Consider the following 20519-nt stretch of genomic DNA (forward strand, 5'->3'; position numbering starts at 1 on the left):
TCTTGAGAAAGCTACGCATCAGCTTGCTGAATTCTCCGCGGTATGTAGTAGTACATTCCAACGCTTATCAAATGTCTGAATCTCTGGCTTACAATGCCCTTTGGCCGACACCAGACCTAGACACGTCAGGCAGGAAACAGCAAAACGCACCTCGTCGAGCCGCCATGCTCTTCAGCCTTGTTCAAGAAGGACCCTTGCTGACTTGATGCAGCCCTTTATCCTACATGATATTCATTTCCACGAGTCCGCGCTTGCATCATCACGGCGTTCCCGGCATCTGCATATTTCTGGTATGATTCTTGGGCAAACAAATCTCACCTGTCCGGTCATGTCACTAAGCACGATCCGCTCGATAGGCGTTCGATACCCTTCCATATTTGAAGCTGACGCAAGCGACTACGAAATCTGCTGTGCTGAACAGAGGTCCATGTGTCAGGTAAGGCATACCCCAATGTTCCCTCCTGCACGTGCATATATCTGCTTTAGTCGTTATGTAGTTGCAGGCTGTCGATATGGACCAAATCCATTTTTCAATCAATTGTTCATGATTTACTCTTGTCCGTTGTATATCAAGTGATGTTTCCATGCGGCATTGACCCCAAATACTGTCGCGTCGTTGTGGGTATTCATGAATAGATGCCCCGCAGTTCCACCAAGAAGACCCAACGCACCCTCGCACTCGCGTCCCTTAGCCCCAAACTGCCACTTCCACCCCACGCCCTAATGCTGCACCACCCGCGACGCGACCGTAAACATAGCCGACCGAGGCATGTCGCAGCCGTCTTGTAGACGCACTGCATTGCGACTCGCATATTCATCATGGAAGCGGATTGGGACGAGGTACCATGTTGTTCAATCGTCGAAGCGCATCATCATCACTAACAGACAGCCCGACAGCTAGCAATCGTTCAACTGCCGCCCCCAGGACCACATCTCCCTGCCGTGCCCATATCCACATTCGCTTTTGACACAACCCAAGAACTGCTATGGACAGGTAACAACCATGTGAGTACGTTCGCACTCGGCCAGCCTGGAGCGCATTGCAGCTGACACTGCCTAGGGACGGGTCACGTCCTTTTATGGACCTCACCTTGAACGATATACCTCTTATCGCGGACACGCGCCTCCCGACGGCCCTGTTAAGCAATTCCTCTTCACCGACAAGGGCATCCTCTCCGTCTCCCAGCAAAGCGTCCATTACTCCCACCGGCGCGGCCTCACACATTGGCATCTGACGTATGTTTATGCAAGCACAATCATGGGCAGCAGCTAATCGCCAGCATATAGAAGCCCTGACTTCAAAGATCTGAGATGCATGAACTTTACCTCCAAGGGCACGCGCGAGATCCTCGTCGCAGGATGCCAGGAGCACATGTTCAAGGTAGACGTGGACAAGGGCGTCATTACGGATACTGTACGTTTTGGTCCATGCGACAAAGGTACACGGCTGACCTATGCAGCTGCCAGCTGAAGCTCAGTATACAATTATGAAGCGCGCGGGCCAGTACCTCTGCGCTGCGACCAAGAATGGTGGCATTCACATCATTGATTCCAACTCGCTATCAGTCATCAAGGTTTTCGAGGGTCACACTAGCAGTATTAGTGATATGGACGCAAAGGGGGATTTTCTTGCAACATGTGGCTGGTCGCCTAGGCAGCAGTTCGCCTTTATGCTCGATCCCTTTACGAACGTCTTTTCACTTAAGACGCTGAAGCAGCTGCCCCCGATTCCTTTTCACACGGGCGCGGCCTTTGTCCGAATGCATCCTCGCATGTCGACCACGGCATTCATCGCATCGCAAAACGGCCAGATGCAGGTTATCGACCTGATGAATCCAGACTCGGCAAATCTTCGCCAGCTCAATCTCTATGAATCCTATCTGACTGGTTTTGAGATGGCCCCATCAGGCGAGGCTATTGCATTGGCAGACTCCAATTCTCATATCCATCTATGGGGCTCCCCGTCCAAGGTTCATTTTCCAGAATACAGCAACCCAACAGAGACTGCGGACCATAACGTCCCGCCGCCCCCAGCCATGGATTGGAATCCGGACACGTAGGTAGATTCGAAGCCGGGGCGAGCGCTTTACTGACAGAATCATCAGGCCATTGAATACCGTGGGTATGCCCTACTACAAAGAACAGCTTCTCTCAAGCTGGCCTAGTCATCTGGTATTCGAAGTCGGCTCTCCTGCCCCGAAGATTGATAGCGCAATCCTCAACAACATGACGCGTGCTGAAATTGGCTTCTTTGCGAAAAATCCCAAAACCAAGCGCAGGAATCAGGCCGAGGCGACTCGACATGCGGACAAAGTGAGCGAATCGTTGTCGGCACCCAAATTTTTGAGCGAAAAGACGCGCGCCTCGCAGTCCTTGACGGAAACCGACTCGAAATCATCAGAGACAATGGAGAAACTGACTGACCTACACCTTGATGACGTCACCAGACGAGACGTTCCTGCAATGTATGGAAACGTGGAGATCAAATACAGCAAGTTTGGCGTAGACGACTTTGACTTCGCGTATGTCGTAACACCTACGCTTACTTGTTTCTCGTCTGACTCGGATCCAGGTACTATAATCAAACATCTTATTCGGGCTTGGAAACGCACATTACAAATTCCTACGCCAACTCACTCTTGCAGCTTCTCCGCTTTACACCGTTGATTCGCAACCTAGCACTGCAGCACACCGCATCGCCATGCCTTTTCGAGTCTTGCCTTCTTTGCGAGCTAGGCTTCTTGATAGACATGCTCGAAAAGGCTTCAGGATTAAATTGCCAAGCTTCCAACTTTTTGAAGACATTCAGCGGACTATCAAACGCAGTATCACTGAATTTACTGGAAGAGTTTGCGCCGAATGTGGCACTTACAAACATGATTCAGAATTTGAATCGATTCTTGCTTGAGAAAATATCAGACGAGTTCAGACAGATGCTGCCTAGTCAGCCCGGCCCATCGGCCATGGACCAAGTCTTGGAGACACAGGCCAGAGCAAGCATGCGGTGTGCCCAATGCACCAACGAGACCATTCGCGGGGGTAAGAACTTTGTCAATGAACTTGTGTATCCGGCAAAACACGTCATGAAGAACACGCGCATACCACGCCCTACATTCTCGCAGATCCTAAAGGCTAGCGTCGAACGACAAGATCAGACCAGAGGTTGGTGTACAAAATGCAATCGCTACCAGCAAATGATACAGAGGAAGACTATACAGTCTGTTCCTGGCGTACTCATGCTGAATGCGGCTATTCAGAGCCACGATGCTAAGCTGCTGTGGTCAATACCGAACTGGTTGCCGCAAGAGATTGGGATTATAGTAGATCAGGGCCAATTCTTCTGCTTTGAAGGCCAGGACTTGAAGCTTCACCTGCAACGTGGAGTACATCAGATTATGGTGTATGAGCTTGTTGGTGTAGTTGCCGACATCAACAGTGGAGAGCACCAAAAGCCACACTTGGTGGCAACCATCAATACAGCACCGTCGTCACGCGAAGATGATCCAGAAGATAGGTGGCATCTCTTCAACGATTTCTTAGTACGGCCAATACCAAAGGAAGAGGCTTTGCGGTTCGAACCAAGCTGGAAGCTGCCGTCTGTCTTGACGTTCCAACTCAAGTCTGCCCGTAACAAGATTGACGACTCGTGGAAAGACACCCTGGACACATCGATACTGTATAGGTGGTGGTCATCGAATCCAACACCCCCAGAGACCAAGTTCAAACTCCTTGATCACGCGACAGAAGCACCTCGCCCTGGCTATCCGGTCGCCATCGATGCTGAGTTTATCCGCCTACAAGCTGAAGAGATTGAGATGAAGGCCGATGGCACACGACAAACTATTCGTCCAGATCGCAAAGGGCTTGCTCGCGTTTCCGTTTGTCGTGGTGAAGGCGAACAGGCAGGCCTTCCGTTTATCGACGACTACATCGCCGTAACTGAGCAAGTCGTCGACTATCTCACCGAATGGTCCGGCATTTCCCCCGGCGACCTCAACCGCGAAACCTCACCTCACGCCCCAGTATCACTAAAGCACGCCTATAAAAAACTCTGGCTTCTTCTCAATCTCGGCTGCGTCTTCGTCGGCCACTCCCTCGCCAACGACTTCCGTACCATCAACATCCACGTCCCCAAAAACCAAGTCGTCGACACAAGCAACCTCTGGTTCAAACCAGACTTTAAACGCAAACTCAACCTCAAATTCCTCGCCTGGTGCGTCCTTAAAGAAAGTATCCAGGAGAATACGCATGATTCCATTGAAGATGCCACGACGGCTCTTAAGCTCTGGCGCAAGTGGCAGGAATTCGATGATGCGGGCGTCTTGGAGCAGATTCTTAACGATGTTTATGCCAAGGGGAGTCTGGTGGGATTCAAGGCGCCGGGGAGTGGGGGGAAGGCCGTGGGTGGTAGCAGACATCCACCTACTACTGCTGGTGCTGCAGGAGGTGAGGTACCGGAGCCCTTGACTACGCCGAAGAAAGGAGGGAGTCAGTTTGGGAGTGTGGGGTTTAGGAGTCCGTTGAGGAGGTGAGGTGAAAGTGGGGGGGGGTATGGGTAGGGGTAAAGACGGGGCTTTTTTTTGTAAAAAAAGGGTAAAAAATAAAATATTTTTCTTGGTCGCTGTTGTAGTTTACGTGATGTTTTAGGGTGTGTCTATTTGGGATTGCATGGACGTGTGTATGGCATGGTGGATTATCGCGCCTGTGATGAATTTACTTGCCATTCTCCTCCATGTTTTTTTGAACGCTTCTTCAAGATACATGTGTCGGATGAGTCTTTACTACACTCGCTTCGGTGCGTTGTTGTGTAGATTGTACATCTGCTTGTTATATACCGATCTTGCGGAGTATTGTTTGGGCAAAAGTATTGGGGTTGAGGGAATATGAGACTTGGTTTGTTATTGTGGCTTGGGAGAGAGAGAGAGTGTGTGTGTGTGTGTGTGTGTGTGTGTGTGTGTGTGTGTGTGTGTGTGTGTGTGAAAAAGCCTGATTGGGAAAATGAGGAAATCAAGGAAAGAGAGAGCGAAAACGAAGATAACAAGGTCTCCCAAGTTTTCCAAAGTTTCTATAGACCCCCAGCCCGCGCCTCGACTAATTCCCAAAAACAAAGACAGACCGCAATGCAGCAACCCGACAAATATCTGCACAACACGCATACTTTCTATCCCANGGGGGGGGGGAATTGTTGTAGAGAGGTTATTTAGTATTATAGAAGTTTATTTTTTTGGAGGTAAATAGGGGTGGAAGATGAAGTGGAGTCGTTTCTTCTTCTTCTTCTTCTTTCAATTCTGTCTTGAATTACATTGGCGATTTCCATCGTGCCTTTGGTTCTTTACCAGGTGGGGTTTTCTGGTCTGAAACTTGTTAAATAAGTCTTTCTGGAAGAATGTTGGATGTTACTGGATCGTTCGCGTAGTCTGTTGGTGGGAAATGCTTTGCTTGGATGGACTACCTCCATTACCACCCATTATCAGCTCACTACCACTGCCCTTATACTCATCTTTCAAATTCCCCATACCACCGCCCATTTTCCTCTCATGCTTCTTCCCTTTTCATAATCTCCTCTCAGCCATTCTATCTTTGTATCTCTAGCATCTACGGTGAAATTTATAGTGGCCTTCTCCACTCGAAGATCTATCGCATTCAGGTGTAACCTTGGTCCACTTGAGCCCAAGCTTGTAATTACCTACACCAAGTGTTAGTCCCATAACTACCATAGACTCAAGAAATTTGCGCAATACACGCCGTTGGAACTGGATATCTGGCTTACCTCTAGGAAGGGCAAAGTATCCATGTTGGCCCCCATTTTTCTCCATACATTCATCTGGAAGTCCGCATTGAGAGAAGTCAAGAGGACCAGTTCCAGATGTCTCTCCTAATCAGCCGATCGTCAATATATACTTCAAAGTGCTCGCAACGGCCATGTGAATCCGATATCACAAGCACACCGTCTTCCGGCGCTTCAAATGATACATTTACTAAGCCTGAATCTGTGCCTGTGTACGGCTTACGATTGACTACGACTGGCTTCCAAGGCTGGAGGGTTTGTTCAGTGCATGGCTTTTCCGTGAGCTGGTGGGGTGGTTCGAAAACAGATGGTGGTGGTGGCGGGATAGGGGATGGTCCCAAATGTGAAGGTCGCTCGTGGCTGAACATGGCGCCATCGCTGCACGTGCAACCGCACATTTCTGGAACGGGATCTGAGCAGGTTACGGTTGGAACTTGGCCTACGAGTTGGTGTCAGTTTTGAGGGTTTGGCCAGATAGCAGTGTTGACTCGCCGTTCGAGCATGTCATTCCTGACATGCTACCGAGAAGCGTATCTGTACCGAATTGGGCAGTCGCGATACCGCATAGAAAGAAAGATGCGAAGGAAATTGAAGTACGCATGCTGATAGGTTTTTTGGGGAAAGATTGATGGAGAAGTTGTTTGAAGTAGGTGATGGATGTTGTAGTTGATGATGATAGCAACTCTTGTGCAGAAACCCTTTGATTTATACACTTTTGGTTTTCCTTCAATGTCCAACATACCCTCGTGCATTTCGCGGTTATGGTCTGTTACTAGCTAGTTCAATCGACTTTTACCCCGTGATGTAGCTTCAAACGTAAACTTGTTGAGAGCAGGGTAATGCGGGAGCAAGGATCCGTCGTACGGACAGTATCCGTTCGGAACCTTTACCACAAGTATTATTGGAAGATACTATCTCTACAAAGTGTCCCACATATGTATTTCCGCTTTACACATTTTTACATCTCTCATAAACTCTTATCTATCCAGACATGTCAAAATTCTCACTCACAAAATCATTAGTACCCAAAGGAAATGCCACAGGCCACTATAAGCCGGTATCCGCAAAAGAAACAATTTCCATCGTGTAACTCTACAAAAAGTAGGAAAGCTATGGCGCATTGTCAAAAACAGGCATCAAGCGATGCCAATGCTTCATAGATACTGCAGTACAGTCAAGCTTATTAGACGCACTTTGGTATCATACTGGACCCTTCTGAATCGCTTACTGTACAGATATAAACAGTGCATCAGGGATGTTTGCGGGATCTTGTTGCAAAAAGTGGTTTGCGTCCATATATGGCTCTGACATGTCAGGCAAAAGGACTTTGGGGTTTAAAGTAATAGACTAACGTGGAAAGTGCATTGCTGTTTTTTAGAAAAGCAACCATAGCTAATGGAGGAGTAACGACGCGATTATAGAAGAAGTATAACAGGAAAGCAGGAAAGATACGTATTACATGTAGGAAATCTCGTAACTGCGGCTTGTTCAATGATATCCGAGTATCGAAGTGTAGTCGCGTTATAATTCACAATAATTACGATGTTAAATCTCCATCTTGTTTCAGTTTAATAAAGCCTTCCATGATACTGCTTCGGTGTCGGCTGAGACTCTAGATACGGAGATACTGTTCCGTCCTCTTTCGTCCTCTTCCTCCTCCCCAACTTGTCTCTCCACCGCTTATAGTTTTTCCTTCTTGCACTGGTTGTGCAGCTGAGTCTTTGGGTACCCTATGGCGGCAGTTCCACAATTTTCCTTTGGTGCGTATCTGATATCAACCAAGTATGTTCCTAGAAATGATTTTAGCCGTGAGAGCATGTATTTACCGCATTGATCGACCTAGACACACGACCAAATGAACTTTTCTGCAGCTTACCTTTAGGCAAGGTAATATAAGCCTCCATGTATTCACCTGTTTTGGTGCAATCTTTGCAACCATCATCACTTGAAACGCTCGACCGTTCCGTTTTTGCGACCCTCCGTGAGTTAACAATTACTAGAAACCTGGCACAATCCTTATGATGCCAGGAGTCAACCACAAGGATACTGTCTTCGTAAGCAGTGATGGCTTCGGTCACGAGAGAGTCTGGGTTCCACCCCAAAGGGGCTATGATGTGATTTTTCCAAGGTCGGGTAATTTCACCCAAACATGGTTTCTCGTGGAGTTGCCGGATTGGTGCAACGTCGGGGGTCGGTGTCGTGCTGGATTTAGCAGTTGCGATACCACACAAAAGAAGAAAAAGAGTTGAAGGGAATACTGAAGCACGCATGTTACCAAGTTTGGAGGATAGGTGAAGCACAAGATATTTGGAGTAGGGGAGGATGGGGAGCGAGTATTTTGCAAGAAGCCTTGGGGCTTGTATAATACGTATCTTGAGTTGAATTTTGGACTCTGACATGCTTTTATACCTTGAGTTGATGCGGTGTTGTTTCAAGGGGCTCGATGCTTTTCTCTTGACGTGGTGCAGTGGAAAAATAAACATGTTGGGAATACTGGACTATTTTTCTTCCTTTTTTCCCCCCTCGTCCACAAAGTCTCTAACACGCAATTCCTAGATAATCTCCTTCGAAACACCATAATATCCTCAAGATTCCTCCTGCCATGCCCTACCACAACTTGCTTAAGCACCCATCACCGCCCAGCAATTTCAACGGTCTGACACTAAGGGCATGAATGGTCCCGGAAAAGGCATACTGGCCCCCTATGAAGCGGTAAAACCCAATGCAACTACCTTCACTGTATGAATCGTGTAGAAGAAAAGAGAGAGGGAAAGGAACCATAGGAAACATTGCACATTTTCAGAAGCGGGAGAAACTAAGCGATACCGAGGTGCTGTAGTAAGTGCAGGATGAAGTAGCCTACGATATGGACTCTAGCATCATTCCAGATGCTTCTGGAACTGCTGGATAGACATGGAAAGGGGTTCATTGCATTTTGTGGGTTCCCGATCTTTGTGTGGAAGATTCGAATGTGATTGAGGGCAGGTAGTCGGCTGCGTTTATTGTACGGGAAAAACGTGCTGTACTTGGGAAATAAAGGGTAGACTGAAAGACGAGGCATCTGGCGAAATTGTTGATCAGACATAAGTAGTGATCCCTGTCTTGAATGTCTCTACACATTTGAGATAGCACATTAATTCTGATAGCAGAGGGTTTAATCTACAAAAGTCGAGAAGTTTTGATCCCCCCTCCTGTCCATGATTTTTACCGAACCTGATACAATGAAATGAATGCAATCGATTCCCAACGACCAGACGCAAGCCAATACCATGTGGACTCATAAATCTGTAATTCTAGTCACCCAAATTATTCCTCAACGGGATTAAAGTGACGTCATTTTTTACAGTCGCGTTCTCCTGACGCGTCCATTCGTGAATGGATTGTATTTTACGTGTTGCAAAGATTGATGGATATTCAACGCGCATCCTAGAGTCGCGTAGGAAGGAAGGCGGTGGGCGAATGGGAGATAATTGGCGTCAGTGGTACCTGGCTTGGGTAGTGGGTATTGCCGCAAGCGTACTAGCGCCATATGTCCAGACGCGCCAAGGACCGTCGACATTATTCTCCCATGGCTCTGGCTGTATACTGCGCATTCACCTCTCCGCACCAACACGCTTTCAACGCGTCCCTTGCATCCCCCACGACCCCGCACAGTCGCCACACACTGCACCACAAATACTGGACGACGGCGACAGCAAGACGATTTCAAATCGACGCGGCGAGCAGCCCAAACAGGCAATATGCCGCGGAAGAGCGCTGCAAAGGCCGAAGAGCCATCTTCTGAAGACGTGTCGGCGCATTCCGATGTCGACATGCAAGACCAGCAGGAGGATAAGATGAGCGGTTTCAAGAAGTTCGGAGTAAGCGCAACTTGGCCTGGCGCCTTTCTGCGTCATGAAAGACGACTTCATTGCACATTGAACATTCGCTGACGTTTTCATGGCAGTACAATCTAGATACCCCAGACTACACAGTACGCACCAATTGCCTGCCGTGCCGCGTGGTTTCTGTCCACAAACTGACAATGCCATAGGACTCCGACACAAACACAAGGGGAAACAGTGTCGCAGGCGACAGCGCCCCCCCTGATGGCAGAAAGCGACGCGCAGAAGAGATGAACATGCGCAAGTCCATGTACGGCAAGAAGGCTGAGGGCCTAAGGGCATCAATGGTAAGCAGCACCAAACGGCCCATCGCGTCCCAAAGGGGCCCCGACTGATTCGAGAACATCATTGCAGGAAGACGACACCATTCGCCGCTTTCGATACCTCCTTGGTCTCACTGACCTGTTCCGCCACTTCATCGACACAAATCCCAACCCGCGCATCAAGGAGATTCTCGCCGAGATCGACCGTCAGGACGCCGAAGAGAGCAGCAAGTCAAAGGCTAACAAGATTCGCAAAGGTGGCGCTGCTGCCGAGCGTCGGCGCAAGACTGAGCAAGAGGAAGACGCCGAGCTGGTGCGCGAGGAAAAGCATGGCGGTCACAACGAGACGGTTTTCCGCGAGTCACCAGGCTACATTCAGGGCGGTACAATGCGCGACTACCAGATTGCTGGTCTCAACTGGCTGATTTCGTTGCACGAAAACGGTATTTCAGGTATCCTGGCTGATGAGATGGGTTTGGGAAAGACGCTTCAGACCATTTCCTTCGTCGGCTATCTCCGCTATATTGCCGGCATCACTGGACCCCACCTGGTCGCAGTGCCCAAATCGACCCTGGACAACTGGAAGCGCGAGTTTGCCAAATGGTGTCCTGAAATCAATGTCTTGGTGCTACAGGGTAGCAAAGATGATCGTGCCGAACTCATCAAGGACCGCCTCGTCCCCGATGGCTTTGACGTCTGTATCACATCCTACGAAATGATCTTGCGCGAGAAGTCGCACTTGAAGAAGTTTGCGTGGGAGTACATCATCATTGATGAGGCGCATCGTATCAAGAATGAGGAGTCGTCACTGGCACAGATGGTTCGCATGTTCAACTCGCGAAGCCGGTTGCTCATCACCGGTACCCCTCTTCAGAACAACCTCCACGAACTTTGGGCTTTGCTCAATTTCCTTCTCCCAGATGTGTTTGGTGACTCAGCTGCCTTTGACGATTGGTTTTCACAGCAGAATGAGGACTCCGATGCAGTTGTCCAACAGCTACACAAGGTTCTTCGACCTTTCTTGCTCCGCCGTGTCAAGGCCGATGTCGAAAAGTCACTGCTGCCCAAGAAGGAAATTAATCTCTACGTGGGCATGTCGGACATGCAGGTCCAGTGGTACAAGAAGATTCTTGAAAAGGACATTGATGCAGTCAATGGCGGCGCTGGAAACAAGGAGTCCAAAACCCGCCTTCTCAACATTGTCATGCAACTGCGAAAGTGCTGCAACCACCCTTACCTGTTCGAAGGCGCCGAACCCGGTCCTCCATACACTACCGACGAGCATCTGGTTACCAACTCAGCCAAGATGGTCATGCTCGACAAGCTGCTGAAGCGTATGAAGGCCCAAGGCAGTCGCGTGCTTATCTTCTCCCAGATGAGTCGTGTGTTGGATATCATGGAAGATTACTCCGTTATGCGTGATTACAAGTACTGCCGTATCGATGGTTCAACCGCACACGAGGACCGTATCCAAGCGATTGACGACTACAACAAGGAAGGCTCGAACAAATTCCTGTTCCTCCTGACAACGCGCGCTGGTGGCCTGGGCATCAACTTGACTACTGCCGACATCGTCGTTCTCTTTGATAGCGACTGGAACCCACAGGCCGATCTTCAAGCCATGGACCGCGCTCACCGTATCGGCCAGACCAAGCAGGTATATGTGTTCCGATTTGTCACCGAGATGGCCATTGAAGAAAAGGTGCTCGAGCGCGCGGCACAAAAACTACGTCTGGATCAACTAGTCATTCAGCAGGGTCGCACGCAACAGCCTGTGAAGAATGCAGCATCCAAAGACGAGCTCTTGACCATGATCCAACACGGCGCAGAGGCAGTATTCCAGAGCAAGGGCCCTGTTGGATCAGCTGCTAGCGGCGAACTCGGAGATGATGAATTCGACGCGGTCATGCGCCGTGGCGAGGAGATGACCGAGAAGCTCAACAAGAGGTATGAGGCCCTTGGTCTCGATGACCTTCAAAAGTTCACATCCGATTCAACCTATGAATGGAATGGCGAGACGTTCCAGCCCCGCAAGAAGGAAATTGGAATCTCCTGGATTAACCCATCAAAGCGTGAGCGCAAGGAACAAAACTACGGTATCGACTCGTACTACCGAAAAGCTCTTGTGACTGGCGGCCGAACAGAGAACAAGCAACCCAGGATACCTCGCGCACCAAAGCAGATTGTCATTCATGACTACCAGTTCTTCCCAGAACGCCTCGCAGAACTCCAAGACAAGGAAACAGCATGGTATCGGAAGGAGAACAATCTCAAGGCGCCTCTTCCGGAGGGTTCCGACGAGGACCTCGAGGCTCGCGAGGCTGACCAACAACTTGCACAACAAGAGATTGACAACGCCGAGCCATTGACAGAAGAGGAAAAGGCGGAGAAAGAGCGACTGATTGAAAAGGGTTTCCCTGAGTGGAATAAGCGTGACTTTCAGCAGTTCCTCAACGGTAGTGCCAAGTATGGCCGTCAGAATTACGAAGGTATCTCGGAAGAAGTTGACGGCAAGACTGCTGAGGAAATTGAAGCATACGCCAAGGTATTCTGGAAAAAGTACAAGACGCTGGACAACTGGCAGAAGCACTTGGGTGTGATTGAGGAGGGCGAGCAACGCGTACGACAATCAGAGGAGAAGAAGCGGTTGATCGCAAAGAAGGTTGGCATGTACCGCATGCCCCTCCAGCAGATGCAGATCAAGTACACGGTATCGACGACGAACAAGAAGGTGTACACTGAAGATGAAGACAAGTTCCTTGTAGTTATGCTGCACAAGCATGGTGTCGAGGGCGACTTTATCTACGAGAAAATCCGCGATGAAATCCGGGAGTCGCCATTGTTCCGCTTCGATTGGTTCTTCCTGAGTCGCACGCCACAGGAGATTGGCCGTCGTTGTACTACGCTAATCTCAGCCATTGTGCGCGAGCTCGGTGACGGGGATGCCAAGAATAAGAATGGCAAGCGGGGATACGAGGAGGAGGAGACGGAGGAAGAGGAGGAAGAGCAACCAAAGAAGAAGACCAAGAACGGCGTCAAGGTACGTTGAGATGACGGGTAGTCTACTTGACCCAATTGCACTGCTAACATGGAACAGAATAAGCAACTGGACACTGTAAAGAGCAAGGCTTCTCCCGCCTCGGCAACGCCGTCTCGAGCAAGCAGTGTAGCGACAAATGGATCGGCGACCAAGGGATCAGCAACCAAAGGATCAGCAACCAAGGGTAAGGGCAAGGGGAAGGGCAAGAAGAAATAAGGCATTACAAAGGCTCGGTATGGGAAGCGGGCATGATACGGTGTTTTTGGCGCATGTGCAGCCGGGTTACAGCGGACGTTTTTATTTTACTTCACCATACTCGGCATGGTCAGCAGGTGGCATGTTGAGTTTACTAGATGTCGCAAGGCGACGTCTGGTGTTGTGCACTTGGCATTCTGCATGTGTAATAGTATCGAGAGAATATTAAGAGGTTTGCAAGGACAAGGTCTTCACGTGAAGGGATACGTGATTGGCGCGTCGGAGAGTGTAGCGAAGCGCACGAGGGCGGCGGTGGCTGCGGGGTGACGCACCTTGTCACGGTGACTTGGTTCTCTTGGCTTTTGAGCTTTTGAGCATAACCAACAACAACATCGACATTTGCACTGCTTTGACGCTACTGCTGGTAGTCCATGTAAGTACTACGTGTGTTGTGCAGTGCTTCGAGAACATTCTATTGTATCCCGGCCTTTTGCTGAGTAGCATCGACCGCCTTCACAGCAGACTCCCGCTTCACACCACACCACACCACTAGGCCATCTGCGCCCCTCGATCCCATATCTCAGTGCGCCCGCTTGAATTACATCGCGACCATGGCCTCGACCGCCCTCATCGATGCCGACATGGCGCCGACACTCCAGTCCATCCTCGACCAGAAGACACTCCGGTGGATATTCGTTGGCGGAAAAGGTGGTGTTGGCAAGACGACGACATCGTGTTCGCTCGCCATCCAGCTTGCAAAGCACCGCAGATCAGTTCTCCTCATCTCGACCGACCCCGCCCACAATCTATCGGATGCCTTCAACCAGAAGTTTGGCAAGGACGCGCGACTCATCAATGGCTTCGATAACCTCAGCGCCATGGAGATCGATCCCAACGGAAGTATACAGGATTTGTTGGCAAGTGGAGCAGAAGAGGGTCAGGATCCTATGGCTGGCCTGGGCGGAATGGGCAGCATGATGCAGGACCTCGCATTCAGCGTATGTACACCATACCAAACCCTCGAGCCGCAGTCGAGTAAAGCGAGGCGGGGATACTGATTGCTACGGACAGATACCTGGTGTAGACGAAGCCATGTCGTTTGCCGAAGTGCTGAAGCAGGTCAAGTCCATGTCGTACGAAGTCATCATCTTCGATACGGCGCCCACCGGACACACGCTCCGCTTCCTCCAGTTTCCCACTGTCATGGAAAAGGCCCTTTCCAAGGTCTCACAGCTCTCCCGCCAGTTTGGACCCATGCTCAACTCCTTTCTTGGCTCGTCCGGTAGACTACCAAACGGACAGAACATGGATGAGCTGATTCAGAAAATGGAAGCGTTACGTGAGACGATAGGCGAGGTCAATGGCCAATTCAAGGACGCCGATCTTACAACATTTGTCTGTGTGTGCATTCCCGAGTTCCTTAGTCTGTACGAGACGGAGCGCATGATTCAAGAACTCAACAGCTACGAGATTGATACACACTCGATTGTCGTCAATCAGCTGCTGTTCCCCAAGCAAAGCAACCCCTGCGAGCAATGCAACGCGCGACGGAAAATGCAAAAGAAGTATCTTGACCAGATCGAAGAACTGTATGATGAGTTCAACGTGGTCAAGATGCCGTTGTTGGTTGAGGAAGTGCGAGGCAAAGAAAAACTTGAGAAGTGGGTATTTGCGTGCTGGCTTGAGAGCTGTCATACTAATCGAGATTCCAGATTCAGCGAAATGCTCGTAAACCCCTTTGTACCTCCGCAGTAATTCCGCACATCCAACGGCACATAGGGCCGCATGCACGCAACCGAGGGCACATTCGCGACGCTCAGGCGCAAAAGAGCCGTGGTTTTCTTTTTTGCCGATGACTTGCCGTCTCCACCCTACGGTAGTTTGCACTAGTATTCAGGTTTTTTCCACGTTGACCGTTTTCCCCCACACTTCACGACTCGAGGGGAACGGAGAATGGTACCTTTAGTGACTAGCTTCGATCTGTGCCGGCAGTAAATACATGAATCGAAATGGCTACTACTAAGATGATTATCAACTGTTTCCGCTTTGTTGTACATGTCCGTTGACAGCTGACTCCGGGTACCTTACGCCTTATCGGCGCAGTGTGGCATGTTCCTGTTGTGGATGCATGAGCCACAGTTTGTCAGGCGTCGCTGGATACCCCGCGAAAGTCCCGAAACACTAACTGCAACAAGAAGTGACACCGAACGTCGTCTAGTCCAACCTATACCAATCCGGCAACCTCTTGTGCCTATTAGTCCACGCTTCGGACTGTTTTGATTGTGGTGGTGTCGAGACTTCTGGCTATTATCAGCGAACTGTCCACTTACGCCCGCTACGTCACCACTATTTACCCCGCATCGTCCATGTTTGGGAAAATGCTAGCGAACTTCCTGTGGCCCCCAATACCGACGGTCTTTGTACTCAGCCACAATGTTTTCGTGCATATACAGTAAACTGAGTGTGAAACACCATGCGAGGCAGAACCCAGGCTCGCCTTGCTATAACGCCTTATCGAAAGGGGCTTTTTCTTTGCTCTGCGTTTCAGAAAAGAACAATTCTTCCGGCTCTTCACGCTGCAAACTCGCAAACCTGGGTACGGCCTAGGTCAAACTTTGTCCGCGTATGCTGATTCTTTACCTGTTGACTTATTGGACACTTGGATCTTTGGGAACAAACAGTAGCCCAAAACTGTCGTTCACGCCGCGAGCTACACAACGCCCATATCCGTGCATGCGTTCGGCGTGCTGTACCATGCATACAATATCCGCGTGCAGGAAAAAACCACCAGTGATGTGTCGAGACATGTCGCTGGCTCTAGGCTCGATGTCGTGGCCTAGTCGCTGGGTGGAGCTTGGGTATGACCTCGGAACCCGAATCTTACCAGTGTTCTACCCAGAACTTGAGCTTGCATATGATGGCCTTCCGTTTTAGTACAAATACGGTCACGGGGCTGAGTATGGCACTAACATGGTGGCCCCTGGCGTACCTGGCACGAGGTTCTCCAGCGGCTACCCAGCAACGGCGAAACGTCTAATCTTAGTAAAGTCTGCCTGCCTGTATCCCTGACAGGGCGCTACTCGACCCCAGCTCGCGTGGTTGTGGTCTTGACAGATGTCGATCACTGACCGGGGTTGTACACCATTACGGCTATCCACTTGCCGTCAGTACCACTTAGCAAGATGGCTCTGAGGGACTCGAGGCCTCGTATATAGAATGCATGTATTCTCACTGTTTGGATGATCCAGGCGTTGTGCACAGTTTTCTCCTCGTCCCAGTCCTCTTGATCCACTGAAGGCACATTGTGTTGCTGCTGTCCAGCCAATTGATCATCTTCGCAACAAGATCACGTAAAAGCATACATACCCTTTCACAATGCTCGGAATAGCCACCCTCCTGCTCAGTGCGGTTTACTCCGTTACTGCTGCACCAGTCGAGATTGAGAAGAGAGGTATGTATATCCGATGCACAGTGACTGAGGCTTCAACTGACTCTCTTCAGCTGTGTCGGCAAACGTCCTGGATCAGCTCCAATTTTTCTCGCAGTACTCAGCTGCTGCATACTGTCTGGGAAACAACAACAGCCCAAACACCAAGGTCACCTGTCCTCAGGGCAACTGTGCTCGCGTCGAGGCAGCAAACACCAACACTGTCACCGAGTTTGAGAATAGCATCAAGTCAGATGTTACCGGCTTTGTTGCAACTGACACGACCAACAAGCTTATTGTTCTGTCCTTCCGAGGATCGAGGAGTGTACGCAACTGGCTCACCAATGTCCAATTCCCTGTAGCGGATACCACGATTTGCACTACATGTGCGTCATCCATTGGTTTCTGGCAGAGCTGGCTGGAGGCACAGACCAATGTAGTTTCTGCCATCAACAAGGCAAGGCAGCAATATCCAACTTTTAAAGTGGTTGCAACCGGCCACTCGCTGGGTGGTGCTCTTGCAACCCTGGGCGCTGGAGTGCTCCGCTCCCAGGGCATTGCGGTCGATCTTTACACCTATGGTGCCCCCAAGATTGGTCTCGAGGCCGTTAGCAGTTATATCAGCCAGACAAACATGGGCGCAAACTACCGTGTCACCCACAAGGCCGATCCTGTACCAAAGCTCCCCCCTGCGGCCCTGGGCTACCGCCACATCTCGCCCGAGTACTACATTACCACTGGAAACGACGTGCAGCCTGGCACTGGAGACATCAACGTGCTCACTGGCACATTGAACCTGAACGGAAATGAGGGAGACTTGGGACTAGACGTCAACTCACACTTGTGGTACTTTGGACCCATCAGCGCGTGCGAGGGATCCCCCGGCATTGAAATTAAGCAATAGTCAGCATGTATCATATTAAAAAAGAAAAAGAAAAATAACGACTAACGATATTCAAAAAAAATGTAAATACATGTTTTTATTAGCTTACTACTACATCTTCATACCTGCCACTTTCCCCTTCTCGGGCTCCCCTTCATCATTTTGATACAGCCGATTGACCTGAACTTCGCGCAGCCACAGCCGAAACGACTTATCCAGCGTCTTCCTATTCATAACTGCGCAATCCTTGATTTCCTCGGACGAAAGATACTGCACCGCCTCTGCATCACCCCCTGCAATAGCAATCGCACGCTGCAACAAGACACAGTTTTTCTGCGTATAAATCGCACGATACACGGCTTCTTCGATGCTCGTGCCAAAGGTTGTAAAACCGTGTTTGTGTTGTAGTACGACCGGACTCTCCATGCGCAGCTGCGCGGCGAGTGCCTCTCCCAACTCTGCATTTTTAATTAGTAAGTCGCGTTCCGTCGGCGCCCGCGACGTGCCGTACAGACGATCCATGGTGAATACGGCAGCCCCGCTCTGGCCCAGGAACCCGGCCATGTGGAACACGGGACGCACGGGGTGCGGATGCGCGGCGCCATGAGCAATGGTAAAAGGGATTACGTCTTCAGAATGCGAGTGCACGACGCAATTGGCTTTTGGGAATTTCCGCAGTATCTCGCCGTGGATGAAGCGCTCGCTGTAGCCTTGGGGCGCATCTTTGTCAACGGGGGACGAGTCCCGGACCCAGTAGGAATTGAAGTCGCTGACGTTTTTGACGAGGGCTGGGGCGCCTGGGTCGTAGGCGGCGATGATGTATTGGTCTTTGTTCAAGGGGTGGCGGACTGAGATATGGCCGAAGGCGTCGACGAGGCCGTGGTGGTGGAGGATGTGGTTTGCGCGGATGAGGAGGCGCAGTTGCTGTTGAAGCGCGGGTGGGATCGACATTATGGTTGAGCGGTTGGACTGGGAGATTTCTGGGGGAGGTTTTATCTGGGAGAGCGAGGATTGCGTGGAGTAGACTGAGGAGGAAGAGGATGCTATTGATGTGGTTGAGGTTGATGCTGCTTGCGAGACTGTTCGGAATCGCGATGATGGCCTTCCTCGCGGTACGCTTAACTCTCGGGGTTTATCTCGTGGCCGATATAACTCTACAGAAGGTAGAAGTTGATATGATAATTTTCGGTGGTGGGCCGGGATTGAAGGCACCTGTGGAAGGGGTGTTGACGGAGGTGGGGATGAATGTGCTCGCAACGGAGTGGGATTCACGCGAAAGTCTGGCCTCTGCAATTCTTGACCACGTTCCCGGATTCTCTGGCGCTGCGGAGATTTGGGGGGAATAGTTGGTGGTTGAAATTTCGATCGGATAGGTGAATGCGGCTCAGTGACCGGGGGCAGTCGATGCTTGTCAGCGCTGCAGCGTTGGCAAAGTACCATGTGTTTATCCAGCACTTGTTTTCGGTGCGGTTGACCCGACACAGACTGCGGATGGCCTTCAACTTAAGGCACCTTCTAGCAAATGTTTCATGGCTGAGGTGGAAATAGAAACGTTTGAAACGGCAGATGCTGATCTGGAGCCTGAGAAGTTCTTTTGCAACCCTGTGGCGTCAATGTTGGAGTGCAACACTAGTACAACAAAGTGGTGATCAAGCATGGCCGCAGGGATTTGCCCCATCCTCAAAACGTGGAGTACCGCGTGTGTATCGTGGCATGCTGGCTGATGACGTGCGGGAGGTGTTTTGAGTGGGGAACAGAGACGGGGTTATTGGATCCATCTGAGGGGACCCGAGGGCTACCCGCATTAGCCCTCCCGTTAGGCTTCCGACGCTGCATCCCCCCACTCTCTTCCACACCCCAAGCACCCAAGAATCCTTCAACCGGGTCATCTCCCTTATCGGGAGGGACTGTTATGCCAGCCACCAGAGCCATTATACAGGCGTTACGTCCTTTGCGCCAGCAGATAGCAGTGTTCAGCTTACCCCGCGGCACACTTGTTTACTCGTCCTGATCATGGCGGCTCGATATCTTCTTGCTGGTATCACAGCAGCGGGATTGGCCTTTTGGTACGACTTCAAGAGCTGGCAGAGTTTCGGTGACGACATCTTGCTCCACGCAAAAAATTGGCAATTGACAGCTGACAGGCACTGGCGGCACGCCACCAACGCTGCAAGGCTATCTCAAGATCCGGCGATGGGGACTTTATCTGCTCTACTCTCGACAAAATCTTTTGGATCCATCGCCAATTCCTGATTCAGGAGAATCATACATAGATCCTGAAAAGGTCCCAAACAGACAGGGACCCCGGCCAGGACTTACGCGCTGGACTCTTCCTCAGCGCCAAGTCCCAGAGAACATTACAGCAGGCGCATCCGCTGTACTTCACAATCTGATGCAAGAGTTTGCCAGCACTGCGCCTTACAACGAGTACATTGAGACCCGGCCAAGCAAAACGGAGGGTGGCACTGGCCCCGCTATTTATGTAAAAGAAGGTGTCAAGACCATCAATCCTGTCGCACACAAGATCTTCTATGAAGTTGCCCATGTTCACCCTGCAGAAAACTCGCTGCACGTTTATGTTAGTCCTCCGGATGCGAAGCTGGTCATGAAACGAGGCTGGGGCCAGCGTTTCCCTGTAACATGGATAGCACCGCCGAGCTGGATCATGGTGTACGCACCGAGAAACGAGGATGAGGTTGAGATTGTGCGAGAAATTGTTAGAGCCGCCGTATGCCATGCCGTGAGCATGAATGTTGATGAAGATATGGAATGAATAGCGTGCTGGTTCTATTTCCTGTCTCAGGGATATCGAAGTTGTTTTTCGATTCGTACAAAAATAGTTCAAAGAGACTGTAGTCAAAACGTGCTACGATTCTAAACACACTCAACCCTGTACCAAACATCCGCAAGGAAAGCATCCAGACACAAATATTCTCCGATGGTGCTATGTCCGACATGCGGCAATGACGAAGAGGAGAACCGGTATTGGCGCCCCTCGAACGCCGCTCCCGCTCCGTTGCATCAACATACACTAGCATA

The 20519-nt window shown here is 50.4% G+C and overlaps 7 protein-coding genes across 7 annotated transcripts; 5 read left to right on the forward strand and 2 right to left on the reverse strand.

Annotated features, from left to right (window-relative positions):
* Window positions 1–103: 103 nt before the first annotated feature.
* Window positions 104–577, forward strand: COCCADRAFT_93647 (uncharacterized protein; the record flags this gene model as incomplete). The annotated part of the gene is made up of 1 exon (XM_007713117.1): window positions 104–577. A coding segment is annotated over one exon (474 nt), but the record flags the coding sequence as incomplete, so codon positions are not given.
* A 5011-nt stretch (window positions 578–5588) lies between these two features.
* Window positions 5589–7692, reverse strand: COCCADRAFT_35941 (uncharacterized protein; the record flags this gene model as incomplete). Its single annotated transcript, XM_007713118.1, has 5 exons — window positions 5589–5686; window positions 5771–5870; window positions 5902–6227; window positions 7489–7578; window positions 7665–7692. The coding sequence occupies 5 exons, from the start codon at window positions 7690–7692 to the stop codon at window positions 5589–5591; spliced, it is 642 nt and encodes a 213-aa protein (XP_007711308.1).
* A 1836-nt stretch (window positions 7693–9528) lies between these two features.
* On the forward strand, window positions 9529–13191 carry COCCADRAFT_4212 (uncharacterized protein; the record flags this gene model as incomplete). Its single annotated transcript, XM_007713088.1, has 5 exons — window positions 9529–9648; window positions 9735–9761; window positions 9822–9959; window positions 10027–12975; window positions 13033–13191. The coding sequence occupies 5 exons, from the start codon at window positions 9529–9531 to the stop codon at window positions 13189–13191; spliced, it is 3393 nt and encodes a 1130-aa protein (XP_007711278.1).
* Window positions 13192–13781: 590 nt separating this feature from the next.
* Window positions 13782–14925, forward strand: COCCADRAFT_93667 (uncharacterized protein; the record flags this gene model as incomplete). The annotated part of the gene is made up of 3 exons (XM_007713119.1): window positions 13782–14168; window positions 14242–14831; window positions 14883–14925. The coding sequence occupies 3 exons, from the start codon at window positions 13782–13784 to the stop codon at window positions 14923–14925; spliced, it is 1020 nt and encodes a 339-aa protein (XP_007711309.1).
* A 1620-nt stretch (window positions 14926–16545) lies between these two features.
* On the forward strand, window positions 16546–17501 carry COCCADRAFT_4214 (uncharacterized protein; the record flags this gene model as incomplete). Its single annotated transcript, XM_007713089.1, has 2 exons — window positions 16546–16621; window positions 16672–17501. 2 exons carry the CDS (start codon window positions 16546–16548, stop codon window positions 17499–17501), a joined length of 906 nt encoding a protein of 301 aa, XP_007711279.1.
* Window positions 17502–17591: 90 nt separating this feature from the next.
* COCCADRAFT_25465 (uncharacterized protein) lies at window positions 17592–18431 on the reverse strand (the record flags this gene model as incomplete). Its single annotated transcript, XM_007713101.1, has 1 exon — window positions 17592–18431. One exon carries the CDS (start codon window positions 18429–18431, stop codon window positions 17592–17594), a length of 840 nt encoding a protein of 279 aa, XP_007711291.1.
* A 1062-nt stretch (window positions 18432–19493) lies between these two features.
* COCCADRAFT_35946 (uncharacterized protein) lies at window positions 19494–20253 on the forward strand (the record flags this gene model as incomplete). Its single annotated transcript, XM_007713120.1, has 2 exons — window positions 19494–19569; window positions 19625–20253. 2 exons carry the CDS (start codon window positions 19494–19496, stop codon window positions 20251–20253), a joined length of 705 nt encoding a protein of 234 aa, XP_007711310.1.
* Window positions 20254–20519: the final 266 nt, after the last annotated feature.

This window comes from Bipolaris zeicola (assembly GCF_000523435.1).
Source record: "Bipolaris zeicola 26-R-13 unplaced genomic scaffold scaffold_55, whole genome shotgun sequence".
Classification (NCBI taxonomy): Eukaryota; Fungi; Ascomycota; class Dothideomycetes; order Pleosporales; family Pleosporaceae; genus Bipolaris; species Bipolaris zeicola.